This window comes from Sciurus carolinensis, chromosome 8 (genome assembly GCF_902686445.1).
Source record: "Sciurus carolinensis chromosome 8, mSciCar1.2, whole genome shotgun sequence".
Taxonomy (NCBI): domain Eukaryota; kingdom Metazoa; phylum Chordata; class Mammalia; order Rodentia; family Sciuridae; genus Sciurus; species Sciurus carolinensis.
The window spans coordinates 107,280,703-107,296,608 of record NC_062220.1 but is presented as its reverse complement, the minus strand read 5'-3'; the positions used below and the strand labels follow the sequence as shown (position 1 = coordinate 107,296,608).

At 38.6% G+C, this 15,906-nt stretch overlaps 1 protein-coding gene across 1 annotated transcript; it reads right to left on the bottom strand.

Annotated features, from left to right (window-relative positions):
- Nucleotides 1-14,818: 14,818 nt before the first annotated feature.
- LOC124991647 (aurora kinase C-like) lies at nt 14,819-15,645 on the bottom strand. The gene is given in 2 exon segments (XM_047562378.1): nt 14,819-15,297; nt 15,300-15,645. Coding segments are annotated over 2 exon segments (825 nt in total).
- Nucleotides 15,646-15,906: the final 261 nt, after the last annotated feature.

Below are 15,906 nucleotides of genomic sequence, written 5' to 3'. Positions count from 1 at the left end.
TATGGACTGCATTTTGATTCATTGTACACAAATGGGGTACATCATTTTGTTTCTATGGTTGTACACAATGTAGAGTCACACCATTCATACATGTTCCTAGGGTAATGATGTCTGTTTCATTCCACCATTTTTCATACCCCCTCCTTCTCAATTCCTTCTACATAATCTCCATTATTCCTCCATTGAAGGAAGAAAGTTCCTCCATTCTTCTCTTGAGACAGGGTCACGTTAGTTACCTAAGACCTTGCTAAGTTGCTGAGGCTGGTTTTGAACTTCTGCTTCAACTTCAGGGGTTGCTGAGAAAGTCACTGATTCTTAAGAAACACAACAATGTCCTGTTGATTGTTGTGCTTCCAGAAGAATTCAAACTCATTATTAAGTGGAGAGAGGTCTTTAATATGTCATAACCATGGCCCACTTTTCACTTGGATATACCAAACAATAAAGATAAAAATGATGATAATGTTAATGCTAATAATAGCTTCCATGAATGAAGGCATCATGCTATGCATTTTTTTAATACCCACACTTCTTTATATTGTAGGTATTACCATTTTTCTTTTAAAAATAAGAAAAATAAGGCTCAGAAAAAGTACATGATCAGATCTATGCAACTTCAAACTTAACATATATGAAGATAATATTTAATTTTCAATAGGCAAACTCCTATATAGTTTGGTAAATGGAGCATATTCCAATGGTGGATAACGATTAGTACAAAGCTGTGACAATATTTTTGTCCAGTTAAAAATGTCAGTGATAGGATTTTACATTGCTAGTGAATGGAAATGTACATGCTGAATGAAAGTTAGTCAGGTGGTGATTTAAACAGTTGTCTATTCGATAAAAGCACCTATTATGATACATTCACACTGCTCTATTTTGAACAAAGTTTGAAATCTAATCCTAGTTCCCTTTTGGTTTATTTTTCTTTGAACAAACATCTGCGAGAACTACAGGAAAATGTAGAAGTCTGACAGATCTTCAACACCAACTCACAGGAGGCATCTACTTGAGTCAGGTAAGTGGATTCCATTCATCCTCTAACCACAGTAGAAACCTTGCATGCCATATATTTTCCAGGAAAGGGGAAACGTTATCTCCTTAGCATGCATCCCAAGAGCTGATTTACTCTTTAAAGTTTCCTGAAACACACACCTATGACAAATCTGACTGTTTTAACCCCTGAGTAAAATCTGTAAGTGGTTCCCCAGAAATGACTTGCTAAAGTCAAACTCCTGTAGATGCTGAGGTAGATGGAAAGATTGACCCCCATTCTTTACCTCTTTTAATTCTTGTCGTCCACCTGTTTTTCTTATTATTCCTACCACTAAGGTAGAGTGTACTTCCTCACATCTCTGGGATTTGCTTTGTGCTTTGTTTAGGACCCTGGGTCAGCAGTTGACTTGGCACAGGTAGGGGCTTTCATTGTGCCTGCACAGTTGAGATGGCTCCCTTGGCCTTAACCATTGTCATGCAAGAATATTCTCCCAGAGTCAGCTGGACCTGCAGGGAGAAAGAAAGACAGGTGGAGGGAGTCACTCAGTCTGACCCAATAGCAGGTGATTAAGAAATGAATTCCTAAGTTTCCATTGTCATTGCCATTGTCGTTGATATTTTGAGGTAGGAATGTAGCAAGAATTGGCTGTTACAAATTCTGTGCCTTGCTTTCTAGAATCTGGTCCCTCCTGATTCTTTTGCTTTTTCTCTACTCACTTATAGTCTCTTCCCCAAGACTGCCAGGGGCTGGCAGACACAGACCTAACAATTTAAGCTTGGGAATACATAACTGCTCCAATCTCAATATTTGCATCTGGATAATGTGAGAAACAGAGTTTTATGGGGTTGCTATTAAGATTATATGTGTTTAAATCATTTGTGGTTTTAGTTTAATCAGCTCAGTTTGCTGATGTGTTATGTATTTTTTATGTAAGATGCATACAAAGGTGACCTTATTTGGTAGTGACTCATTTCCATCACCCAGTTTTCTGCATGTCTGCTCCTAAGACATGAAACTGTCTATACTGTACTGAGATGCCTGAGATCTTAAACACTATGAGGAAGGAAAGTATTTCATTTTCAATGCTGGTTGGTACATAATAGGGGTCATGTCTTTCTTGTACTGCCATGAACTTTGCTCTTGGATTGTTGTCTGTCTTGCAAATCTAAACTCCCTAGAGCAAACTGCATTCTTTGTTACATTTTCAAGACTCTCTCCCTCCTCACTTCTGACTGGGCCTTCTGTTTACTTCATATAACTAAGAACATTAATCATTTTTGTATGTTTTCTTCTGCTGGGACATGATGGACATGATTATTCATATGTAGGAGTAAACAAATTCAGCTTGTTTCCTTCTGGGAGCCAATAAACCTAGAAGCTATTAATTTATACCGGAGAATAGGAGTTTAAAAGCTTTTCCCTTCTTAATGATGCATTCCCTGTAATTCCATTGTATTACATTTGGGAAATAACACGAGAGTCCTCTTGTGGCTAATTTAACACCTGTTCTAGTATGGAAAGTCTTTTATTGTTATTTTTTTATTTGTTACCTTCAGTGCATTAATTTTATTGCTTTTATAAAGAAGGAAAATATAAGATTAAATATGTTTCACAAGAATTAGAGAAAACTAAATTAAAGATGTGTTCTAAGTAGTATAGTGCCAAACACCTTCAGGAATACTGGACTGAGAACTGAGAACTGAGGGAGCATCCTTACTCATCCACATTATATGTAGTTGGGACAATTATTTTTTGCAATCTTTTGGTGCCAAAATTGTTTCTTTCTACAAATGATGAAGAAATAACAGTTTTGTTTTCATGACTTTTTGCTGTCTCTGAAGTAAATTGTTATGTTAGAGGTTTGAACTTCTGTAGAATGAAAAAACAAAGTAGGAATTCTTATTTTGAAGATAAACAATTGTATATTTGATAAACTTATTAATTATTCAAAATTCTTGAAAAAATTAGTCTCATTTTTCTCAAGCACAGAAAAATATAGAGAAATGGAAATATATGTATCATAAAATGATTGTGAGGTTACATATAAAATTTTCAAAACATATTGGGTTCTATCATTTGAATATCATTTCTTTAGTCAAAAACATAATAAAGCATTCCTCTTAGATATTAGTTTTTCCTTCACTGTGTTACCTAGAGAGGTACATACAGAGATTAAGTGGCCTATGTAGCCCAAGGTTTGTTAGACATAAAGAAAGATAGTTATTAGATTTTATAGAGTTATTGAGAAAGAAAATGGTCCATGGTATAATTATCAGCTAAATTAATAACATTCCTTTTATTTGGAAGAGCTTCGTTGAGATATAATTTATGTAGCCACGAACTTCATTTGTTTAGTGTATTTATAGCATTGTAGAATCATCAGTATAATTTAATCTTAGAACATTTTCATTAACCCAGAAAGAAACTTGTGCCTATTATCAGCTACTCTTATTTTACTCCTGATCCACACCAGCCCTCTTGACCATTCCCTATGCAACCGTCAACCTACTATTTCTATATTTTTGCCTATTATGGATATTCTGTATAACAGCACATGAAACAGTTGGTCTTTTCTGCTGGTTTCTTTCACTTAGCATATTGTTTGTGGCTCATGTATTGTAACATGAATTTTACTTTCCTTTTGGCAATGTATCAGATCAAATTTTTCTACATTCTCACCAAGACTTGTTAATTTAGTCATTCTAGTGGGGATGAAGTGAGATCTCATTGCAGCTTATATTTGCCTTTCTTTAGTGATTGATGATACTCAGTATTTTTTCATGACTTTATTGGCTATTTGTGCAACTTTATTGAAGAAGTGTCTATTCAAATCCTTTGTTCTTGTTAAAATTAGATTATGCATTTTTTATTACTGAGTTGTAAGAGCTCTTACATATTCTGCATAGAAATCTCTTATCAGATAAGGTTTATTAATTTTTTTCTTATTCTTTCATTTTTTAGAGCCAGAAAAAGGCAGTTTCTATTTCTGCAGGGTATAAGGGATTATTTATGAATATAACAAATCTTAAAGCATGAATACCTACTTTGTTAATTCTGTGTCTGAAATTCGTCCATCTTCTTGCACAAGCTGTTAAATGATATTTATCACAGATAACCAAGTTTTTCTGACTCAGGTCTAACTATAGCTTTATGAAATAAAAAGAGTTAGGCAAACACATACTGTTTCTGTGTTGTTTGCAAATAACAAGCTTTCTGGAGCCTCAAGTCTTTTCTGTAAACATGGGTAAAATTCTATCCCTATAATGATGAAGGTATTAGATAGGATGGACTACATAAGGGGGATGTATGTTATACCAAGCTCATAGTAGGAGATAAATGATTGCTCCTATCCTTTCTTACATGGATTATGGGTATGAATACAAAAATAGTAACTACTGTACAATTTTCATTCCCCCTTCTATGCTGTCAAAACCTGGGTGTACTTCATAATACCTCACCACTCTGATGCTGGGTAGAACCTCAGAGCAGTACTAGACTAAATGGTGTGACTGGAGTCAAGAAGGCACCACTGAGTCTCAGGGTGTATCTGTTCTCTGTTCCTCCAGGTACAGGATGGAAACCTCTGTAGTGATATAGGGTTCTTACTTGCAAAGTGACACAGATAATAAATCATTCCAATAGGTACTGGGGGTTCTCAGAGTCCTTGTGTAGGGCTGTGGGCTCACCTGGGAGAATGGCCAGGACTGGAGCCCAAGGAGGTCAGGGAGCTTACAGTGCTATCTCTGGTGTGACCATCATCATGACACACTTGCAGTCAACCCCCACTTGGAATCTTATTATTATTATTTTTAACCAGGAGTTGAACTCAGGGGCTTAACCACTGAGCCACACCAGAGTCCTTTATTTTATTTTATTTTTTTTTTGAGACAGGGTCTCACTAGTTTGCTTAGGGCCTTGCTAAGTTGCTGACGCTGACTTTCAATTTGTGATCCTCATGCCTCAACCTCCTGAGCTGCTGGGATTACAGGTATGTTCCACCACACCCAGCAACCCCTTTGGAATCTTGAACTTCCTAGTCCTCTGCCCTGTTCTCTCCATAGCCACATAGTCTTGCCTGAAACCACGGTGTCTGGGATTAGATGGTGGTTGGGGTCAGGCCACCTCTCCACCTCCTGGCTACCCATGGGGGAGGGATTATCTGCTCCTTGTTAGCTTCCCTAGGAAGAGGTACAGAGTTACCTCCTGCCAAAGCAAAAACAGAGTTTCCCCAGATAGGAAGAGGGTCAGTTCCCAAAAGTCATCCAATGACAGATATCCAGCATGGGACTCTAGTATAGAGATAATGCAGTGTGTACAAAGGAGGTGGGTAAAGAAATGAATAAATTGATTATGCTACCCTTCAGATAATTACAAAAATTAACATCCATTATGCAAAGGCAGTTTAGGTATTTGGCTTCCTTAGAGTTAACAACATAAGCTCGAAATTTTTAGACTCTAATTTGTTGTGGTTTTCACCTCCTTAAGTTTCATTGAAAGGGGACATTTCAGTCCCCTTTCCCCCGAAGGAAACCATGATTTTATAGACTTAAAATTCCATTTTATGTGCATGTATGAATGTAGCACAATGATTTCCATTGCCATGTAAAATTATAATGCACCAATAAAACATTTTTTTAAAAGTATAAAAAAATTCCTCCTTAGTACATGGCCTAGGAGACAATGCACTAAGAAGGTGGTTCAGAGACCCTCCTCAGCCATATCCTCCCTTCTCTGGTCACCTGTTATTATAATTATGTCCTTTTGGTTTGCCTGTGTTGGACCTATGCTGTCCATACAATAGAATGGTCAGAATGATCCACTTATCTTATTGCTCAAAAGGCTGAACTGTGCACTCATTTCTTTCTTGTTAATTACTACCTATTTATCTAGGACCCAGTTCAAATATCACCTCCTCCCTGAAGGCCCTCTTGATTTCTTTTAACTCTAGTTGCTCATCCAGATGTCCCTTATAATTATCTAATCTCTTATATAAGGATATATATGTGTGTGTGTATGTGCAGGTGAGCACATGCACATGTTTGTAGGTCTTCCTCTCTCAGATTTGGAGTTCCTCAAAGGGTGAGAATAATTCCTAGTACTTTTCTCTCTTAGGTCACATTCATTTCCCTTTCCAATCACCCAACAGAGCATGTGTCTCCTCATGCAGATGCAATTTAGGTGTGTTGAGTACAGTAACTAATTACTATCAAGGAAGGCATTTGTAACTGCTGGACTATCCTTGAGTTTTCCCAGGACCAACCATGTAGATATTGGCTTGCTCTCTATAAGGGGTGAAGTTGCCCAGGGTCTCTTGACAGATCATTCACTTTCTCAATCTGTTTTTGACTCTGCAAGCAACAGATTAATTTGGCAGTCCAAGGACAATTTCCCACCAGTGCATCTTCTAATTCTTCCTTTCTGCTTTCATGTAAACATTTGCACTTGCTGACACAATGTCTACTTAGCATTTATTTCTCTTTTTACCAAATTAGGCTAGTTATTGCTTCATTTGCATATAAGACTCACTATCTGAGAAGTGCTCACAAATCACAATAATTAATACTTACTCGCACTCAATATCACCTATCTACAAAGCAATTTAAATTTATTAACTAAGTCAGCTAATTGGTAAACAAGTATAAACCATTGCCACGCTTACGGAGAGTGGAAAATTGAGATGTGGAGGCGCTAAGTGATTTGTCTAAGCCATTCAGCAAATGAATTGCAGAAAGAGCATTTGTACTAGGCAGTTGTTGGCTCTCGGCCCCACATCTAGACTACTGGCACAATCCAGGCTGCACAGGCAGTGGAGGGCAATTAGCTATGCAAATCAGGTAATTACAGACATAAATACTCATTGCCTCACTCCACGTTTCTTGGCCGGAGATGGCCCATTTAAAGCCAGGTCTTGAAGGACTATATTAAACTCAGCAGGACTTTGTGTCTCCACCTGGATAGGAGAATCCACTATTATCTAGTGAATCTTTCTACCACTTGGGTTGTGTGAAGAATATCTTTGCTGCCTAATTCAGTATTGTCTCAAGTGGAACTCTTAACATTTTGGTATAAAATGCCTGTCCTTTGAGAAAAATAAGTGAATAACCTCATAGGTAAATTTAAATAAAACTTTTGGTAAGGTTTTCCATGATGGGAATTGGGGAAAAAAAGACAATGCAAGTTCCTTCCTTACAAGAATTTCATGAAGGACTGGTGTGCATCAGATGCTGGTCATATACAACTCTTTATTAAAAAAAAACTTTTAGGAGAACTCTTGAAAGTGTTATTATTTTTATTTATGAATGGAAGGCAGGACAGACTTGCCTAGAATCAAAGGTAGGAATGAGGGCCTGCAGATTTAGATTTAAGTTTGTATAATCTCAGATCTCATGTGTATTATGGATTGTGTCATGAAGACAGAAAAGTGTGCGAATCAAAAGGGATAAATTTTACTCAGGCTTCAAGAAGAATGAAATTATGGCATTTGCTGGTAAATGGATGGAACTAGAGAATATCATGCTAAGCAAAATAAGTCAGTCCCACAGAACCAAAGGTCAAATGTTTTCTCTGATATGCAGATGCTAATTCACAATAAGGGTGATGGGGCTAGGGATGAATAGAGATACTTTGGATTAGACAGAGGGGAGTGAAGGGAAGGGAGTAGGTATAGAGGGAGGAAGGATAGTAGAATGAATCAGACATTATTACCCTATGCACATATATGATTACATGACTGGTATGATTCTACATCATGTATAACCAGAAGAATGAGAAGTTATACTCCATTTATGTATGATATGTCAAAATGCATTCTACTGTCATGTATAACTAATGAGAACAAATAAAAAATAAACAAATAAAGATGATTAAAATCAAAACCGAATGGCAAGAAGAATGCAACTATTTTCAAAAAGGAAAGAGGGCATCAATGTTCAGATTATAAATGTTCATTAACAGAAATTCCCTATGTTGGGGCTAGGGTTGTAGCTCAGTGGTGGAGCACTTGCCTGGTATGTGTGAGGCACTGGATTGGATCCTTGACACCACATAAAATAAATAAATAAAATAAAAGTATAAAAAAAAGGGATAAATTGCTGCCAAGTGAAAACACCTGAGTAACAAATACCAGATTAAATTTCACTGACTAGTGATCAGAGCTACAGGTTTTAGGCACTTGCTATGAGACTCTTACAGTTCTAGATTCTGCTCTTCCCATCATTTTAGAGTGAGGACGTCCAGGCTGAGAGGACAGACCTACCGCTTGGTGCAGTGGAGACCCATGCGCATCTCCCAGCTAGATCTGTGTTCCTTTCACACACTACCCTTGGCTAGCCTGTTGCTCTGTTCTGCCCTGCAGGAGATGCCCAGCTGCACCCAGAAGGTACCGATGTTTGGGGTATGTCCTGATCTTCTGGATTCTCCAGATGACCAGCTACTACTTATCTGTGATAGACACATGGAGAAAAAGATCACCCTGCAGGGAGGAGCTTTGGACCTTGTAAATGAAGTCTTTCTGCTGAGTGGGGACCTGCAGTTAAGATGCAAGATTGAAAATATATAGGCAGGGTTCCAGGGGACATAGACAAGAAAAAGAATTTAAAAAGCTGAAGTTAACAAAAGGCAATGTAATTGGAGCTTACTTACTCTGCTAATTCAGGCTGGACAATGTGGGGCAGAGTGATCCAGTTAGCATGAACACCTTCCTGCCTGCAGCTAGTTTAAAATGAGGAAGGCAACAAGTAATATAGGAACATGGTGCCCAGAGACTCTTCAGTCTGAAGCCCTCTGCTAGCTTCAGCCTCCTCTCCCCAGATACAGGAGTTTTATCTAAGATCACCTCCAGCCTGATTCCCCAGCCTAAAGGATTCTGAGATTGTGTCTTCTTTCATGAAGTTGAGCTAGAGTGGGATGCTGAAGTTGGCTGAAACTGTTGATACAGCCAAAGGCTCAAAGCACTAATTTTGGGGCTGTTCCTGCTGTCTACATCCAAAACCTGGTAGTGTAGCTTACTGGCCGTGTCTTTTGGGACAAGTATTTTAATTTTCTGTGCCTGTTTTTGTTTCTCTATAAAATAGAGATAGCCATAGTGACTTTCCTAAAAGATTTCTATGGAAATTAAAACAACTAATAAATCATTCACAGAAATGCCTGGCATCTAAGAAACCCTCTCTCAAAGTGCAAATTATTACTGGGCTCATGAGCCATGTCCTTTAAATTACATGACTGGGACTTTAAGGTTCATTGCTGCATTCTTCGGACTTGGTATGTGTTCAGTACTTGGTATGCATTGATGGAATATCTGCATAGTTTATAGAAGAAATTACATATAGATTAGGGTTTGATTCCAGGGCTCTGATGACATTTCTGCCATTGCCTCCATCATCTTTAGTCATTCTTTGAGTATTGCTCTATAGAAGAATCCATGTCTCTCTGCATCTTATTCTAACATTGAAGTAACCCTGGACTGCTATTCTACAGTGAAGCACAGAGCTGATCTCTTGGGAAGGAGAGGCCTGAACATCTGATTTAATTTCTTAGGTATATATGTGTGGATGTGTTCCCTGGTTCCATCTGGTGTTTATGAATGAGCATGTCTTCCCTCATCACACTGCAGAATGGGAAGGAAGCTGGTGGTTGGAGGGAGGAACAAGCAAGGGGCTGTTAGGAAGGGATTATGCTGATCACTTAGCAAAGAAAGAGTGCTTAGCAGTCTGAGTATCTCCTTGCAGCTTTTGCTTTGGGTGTGGGTGTTACATCTTGGTTCTGAAGAGGATGCTGCACTTGGTTTAAAGGTGGACATTAGGAGGGGCTCTTCAGCATTCCTGACAAGAAGCAGCTCTGGTCTTATTAAGACCGGAAATGAATCTCATGGGTATTCTGGGACTAATGTTAAAAATACAAAGTCCAGAAAGCAATCACATTTAAATAAAATAACAACCACCCAGAAATAAATACAAGGAGGCAAATGTTCCTTTCAGTGACATCAGACCACTTCATCTCTCACCGTGAGGAACAGAGCGTCTCCTTTGATCTTTCCTTTACAGATTAATTTTTTTGTTATTAAGAAGATAAATAGTACATAATCAACACTTCAATCTGGATAATGTGGAAGGCAGCCGATTAATTTAAAATGAGAGAACTGCACTCGAATGAACTTACCCTGCAAGGAGAGGCTCATGTATCATGAAGAAAGAATCAGATTAAAATGGGCAAGGTTTGTAATAAAACTAAAGCATCCGGTGTCTGGGAATTCAGCCAAGGAGAAACTGGTAGCACCAGCTTTTCAGGAGGAAAAAATACAATTATGGAGTGTCCTGGGATAGGTGTTGTTTCTATTAGGTGGGACCTTACTGGTTGATAAGAATGAGAGTTCCGAAAAATAGAGATGTATTTGCATTTATTTATGGTGTTAAAATTTATTATGGTAGAAACACATGTACCATGTTTACTACTATTTTGCAAATCTATGTACATTATGGAGGCCTGATGTAGTGAATAAAACTTTCTAAATGTTTGTGAAGTGATAAACAAGTATTTTACTGATCAATCATGAACAAGGTCAATATTACAGGTGCCTTCTTAAATGTATTAGGTATCAGGTATTGTGTTATTTTTTTCAACAAAATATAACTATCTTGCTCATTTAAATAAAGTTCTCACCTTGAGAAGTTGTACCTTTTATTATAATGTGCAATCTCTCTAGGGAATATGTTGATAAGATACTGTACTTTAAAAATCTAATTAAGAATGTACCCAAGATGCTGCTGCGGTAGACATTGCTGCATCACATACACCTCAGATAAAGCGTTAATCTCTAGGATATATAAAGAACTCAAAAATCTTAACACCAAAAAAATGACTAACCCAATCAATAAATGGGCTAAGGAACTGAACAGATACTTCACAGAAGATGAAATACAATCGATCAATAAATATATGAAAAAATGTTCAACATCTCTATCAATCACAGAAATGCAAATCAAAGCCACTCTAAGATTTCATCTCACTCCAGTAAGAATGGCAATCATCAAGAATATAGGCAATAATAATCGATGGCAAGGTTATGGGGAAAAAGGTATGCTCATGCATTGCTGGTGGGACTGCAAATTGCTGCAACCACTAGGAAAGCAGTATGGAGATTCCTTAGAAAACTTACAATGAAACCACCTTTTGACCTAGCTATTCCACTCCTCAGTTTATACTTAAAGGACTTAAAATCAGCATACTTCAGTGATGCGGAAATGTCAATGTTTATAACAGCTTAATTTACAATTGCTAAACCATGGAACCAACCTAGGTATCCTTCAACAGATGAATGGATAAAGAAAATGGGGTATATGTATACACAATTACTCAGCTTTAAAGAAGAATGAAATTCTGGCATTTGCTGGTACATGGATGGAGTTGGAGAATATCATGCTAAGCAAAATAAGCCAAATCCAGAGAACCAAAGACTGAATGTTTTCTCTGATATGCAGATGCTAATTCACAGTAAGGTGTGGGGGTGCTCTATGGAATAATAGAGTTGCTTTATATTAGGTACAGAGTGTGAAGGTAGGGGAGGGGATATGAGGGTAGGAGAGATTGGAGAGTGAAACAGACAATATTGCCTTATGTACACATGTGACTGCATGACTGATGTGATTCTGCAACATGTACAATGAGAAAAATGAGAAATTATATCCCATTTATGTATGACCTATCAAAGTGAGTAAATGCATTCTACTGTCATGTGTAACTACTTAGAACAAATAAATAAGAATGTATCCATTAGCCTTAAGGTGAATGTTTCACATATTTTCATGATTTTTTGTCTATATCACCCACATTTGTTGCTTTTTTGTTTATGTAAATAAAAAGAACGCTTTACATAAAATAAATAGATTTAAGATAAACCATCAGTGAATTCCATAATACAAGGCATTCAAATGCTCATTTTATTAAAAGACAGTAATTGAGTGAATAATATTCTGCAGATTAATGATACTTCTGTTATTGCACATTCCCCGTGAGGATTTTCCTCTTCCACAAAGCAGGGCCTCCTCACAGAGACAAGTATAGTTTCATAGATGTGTTTACTTTGGAATCAGTGAGAAGACAATCACTTTCATCTTTGGTTCATAAAGAGTTTTCCCAATTTTATTTTATCTTACAATTTCAGCAAATTTATATGTTCCTGGGAAGTCAGTGGGAACCTACTCCTGGAAACACACTCATTGTACTATTCTCCAACAGGAGACATTTCCCATGGAAGTTTCTAGAACTGGTCACTGAGGTCATGTTGGATTAGGATGGTAGAGTCTAAGAGCAAACATGGTAGAAATGGAAAAATTTTTTTGAAAGAAAAGACGTAAATGGTGAAATACTGCAATGTAGAAATTTGCGCTATCCCTTCCCCCGTGTTTGCCAATCATGTGTTATTATACAGAAGGTACACATTATCAATTCAGAAGAGGCCTGACTTAATCTAAGCTGATAAAGTAGTATGTGTCTTAGCCCTAGGGATGAGTCAGAAGGAGGGTTCATGACTCAATATGGTCCAGGTATAGTGAAGCTTAAGACAAATTTTTAAAAACCTATGAGAAGAGGGACTGGGGGTAGTTCACTGGTAGAGTGTGTGCTTAGCATATACAAAGCCCTAGGTTCAATCTTCAATGCACACACATGGGAAGAGACACATGGTTTTCTGTAGCTTTCTCCAGATGTTAAGCTTGAAGCCCCATTATTGCAGAGTATATCTTTTTGGGGGTGCAAAGACAGTATATACAGGAGGTACAAGGAATCACAGGGACTTTCTACAGCACTGACGGTATTGAACAGATGGGGCATGAAGAAAGCTGTGAACTTCAAAAGTCTTCAGTTACCAATTTCATAACCAACCTAGATGCCCTTCAACAGATAAGTGGCTAAAGAAACTGTGGTATATATACACAATGGAATATTATTCAACCATAAAGAATAATTTTATGGCATTTGCAGATAAATGGATGGAACTGGAGAATATCATGCTAAGTGAAATAAGCCAATCCCAAAAAACCGAAGGCTGAAAGTTTTCCCTGATAAGTGGATGATGATATATAATGGGGGCAGTGGGGGGAGAATGGAGGAACTTTAGATTATGTAGAAGGAAAGGACAGGGAGGGGGTATGAAAGATGGTGGAATGAGACAGACATCATTACCCTATGTACATGTATGTTTACATGAATGGTATGAATCTACATCGTGTACATCCATAGAAACAAAATTATGTACCCCATTTTTGTACAATGAATCAAAATGCAGTCTGTAAAAAATTAAAAAAAATTTAAAAACTTCCTTATGATCTAAGATAGAAGTTGCTTTGTTGTTTTTTTCTACTTGAAAATGCTGAAATGATACAGGCAATTTGGGTTATGTTAGCATGAAGAGTAGAAGCAGGTTTTTGAAGGAAAACAATGGAGGAGAGGTAGTTCCTGGGACAGAAAAAGACCAATGAGCAGAAGTTACAGGATCTATGCATGAAAGGAAAACAGGAGTAAGTACATTTTGTGGGTCCGATTTGCAACCCCTTGTAAGAGACTGAAGTTCAGACTAATTTTTAAATCCAATTGAAAGCATTGATTAAGTAATGAAGGCAGGAATTGAGCCCAGAACTGGTCAATTCTGTATTTTTCTATTATAAATTTGCCTCATCACTATTTATAGGAAACCCAAATGTTCAATTATAAGGGAAAGTGTGGAAGATATTTCTGCAAGGGGTGTGTTCACACATTCAATGTCCTGTTCAAGTGGTCTCACATTGCCAACATTCAAAAGTTGGTGAGTAGATGGAGGTAAATGTTGAAATTGATCAATTGAAAGGTGTGACTCAGCCTAAGTATTAAGGATATTGTACATGTGTGCAACATGGGAGTATAAACACCCTCCTAAAGACCAATACAATTAATGTGTTAAAAATAACCACGCAAAGTTGATAAATGCTTGATGGGGACAAGCCCCAAGGTTTTATATCTTCATTAATTGAACATGCTGGTGGGGGTGGCTCCACTACATTCATATCTGTGGGCCCAACATTTTGAATATAGATTTAATTCTGAAGCTAGATGATAACTTGTCATCTGAATCCCTAAAATCCTGGCAGTAGGTGTTTTGTAAAATGCTGGCCAAGAGAGGAAACAAGAGAATTCCCGTGAGTACCTCATTCACTTTGCTGTCTTCTACCAGTGACAGCCTTCACTCAAACATATTTTTCCTGGGAGAAAACAACTTTTTAAACATGTTATCCTTCTTGACAACCTATGGTTGAGTTGCATTGACTCATTAAGGGGACCTAGATATCTTCAGCTGCTGTAAATGTCAACCTGATCAGTCACACATTGAGCTGAGGGATCACAAAGATGTATGGATGGTCACTGTCTGAATTGTGCAGGGGTTCAGATACATAAACTTGAATTATTTCTATGTGTGATTAAGAGGGGAGAAATGGAACCAAGAGTAATTTTACATTTATAATGTGCCAGTCACAATATAAGAGGATTTATAACCATTACCTCATTTTGTCACCACAATAATCTCATAAAGAAAATAATATAGCCACCGTTTTCTAGACAAGGAAAATAAGCTGCTGCTGTTTTTTTTTTTTTTTTTTTTTTTTTTTTTGGTACCAAGGATTGAACCTAGGGGTGCTTAACCAGTGAGCTACATTCCCCAGCCTTTTAAATCTTATTTTATTTTATTATTTTTTTAAAGTGATTTCATTTTTATTAATTAGTATCCAACATAAAGAAAGACAGACGAAGGACAGTTCCCTGGATACACAGGAAAGACAGAGGTAGATGGGCTCAGGAGGCCGCCTGAGCACAGGGAGGTAACATCCTCCGGGAGTGAGCCTTCACCCAGGGGTGCGCCAGGATCTGAGCCAGGGGCAGCCGCTCCGAGGGCTGGAACCTAGGAAGCTTGGAGACCAGGTCCTGGGCCCCCACGGGTATTGAGGGAGGAAATGTCACATCCTCCTTGGGGATGCACCTCTGGGTCTCACTCTGAGAGGTGCTTTCAAAGGGCGGCTTTCCCACCAGCAGCTCGTAGCAGTGCACACCGACACACCACGGGTCCACCTTCTCATCATGCATTCTGCCTTTGACTATTTCTGGGGACAAGTGGTCCAGAGTCCCACACATGGTCTGTCTCCTGAGGGAGGGGGCGTGCACAGACCATTCAAAGTCTGCGATCTTCACCTCATCCATCAGTCCCAGCAGCAGATTCTCTGGCTTAATATCCCTGTGAATTACCTTCTTCTTGTGGCAGTATGTCAGGGTATCTGCAGCTCCTCCATTATCGTGGTCGTTGGCTGCTCATCTAAGGGGTCGCTTTTCTGCAAAAAGGTGTAGAGCTCACCCCTCGGAGCATATTCCAGAATCGGGTATATCCGGCGAGCATCATGGAAATAGTTGTACATGCTGGGATGCGCCTGGATCTCCGCTTTCCTGCGCAGCTGGTGCTCCAGTCCGGCCTTCTCAAGCTGGGACTTGAAGAGGACCTTCAGGGACACGATGAAATGGTTTTTCAGCCGAGTCAGGTAGGCGTTCCCAAATTTACCTTTGCCCAGAGGACGTCTCATTTCAAAGTCATCCATTGTGAAGTGCCTCCTGGTTGGGGTGTTGGGTTGCATTTGGCCTGCTGTGAGCCCGCGCTGTACGCGGGAGGACCGCTGCCTCCATTTGGATGCTGAGAAAGGTGAGGGTAAGCCAGTGACCTCCTGTGCCTTTTGCCCGTCAAGGTCCATGTGGTCGTGAAAACCCGCCAGGAGGCAACATGAACCCAGACTGAAGGTCTCATGCCAGGAAGTCTTTATTTTATTTTTTAATATTGAGACAGAGTCTCCCTAAATTGCTTAGGGCCTTGCTAAATCGCCAAGGCTGGCTTTGGACTT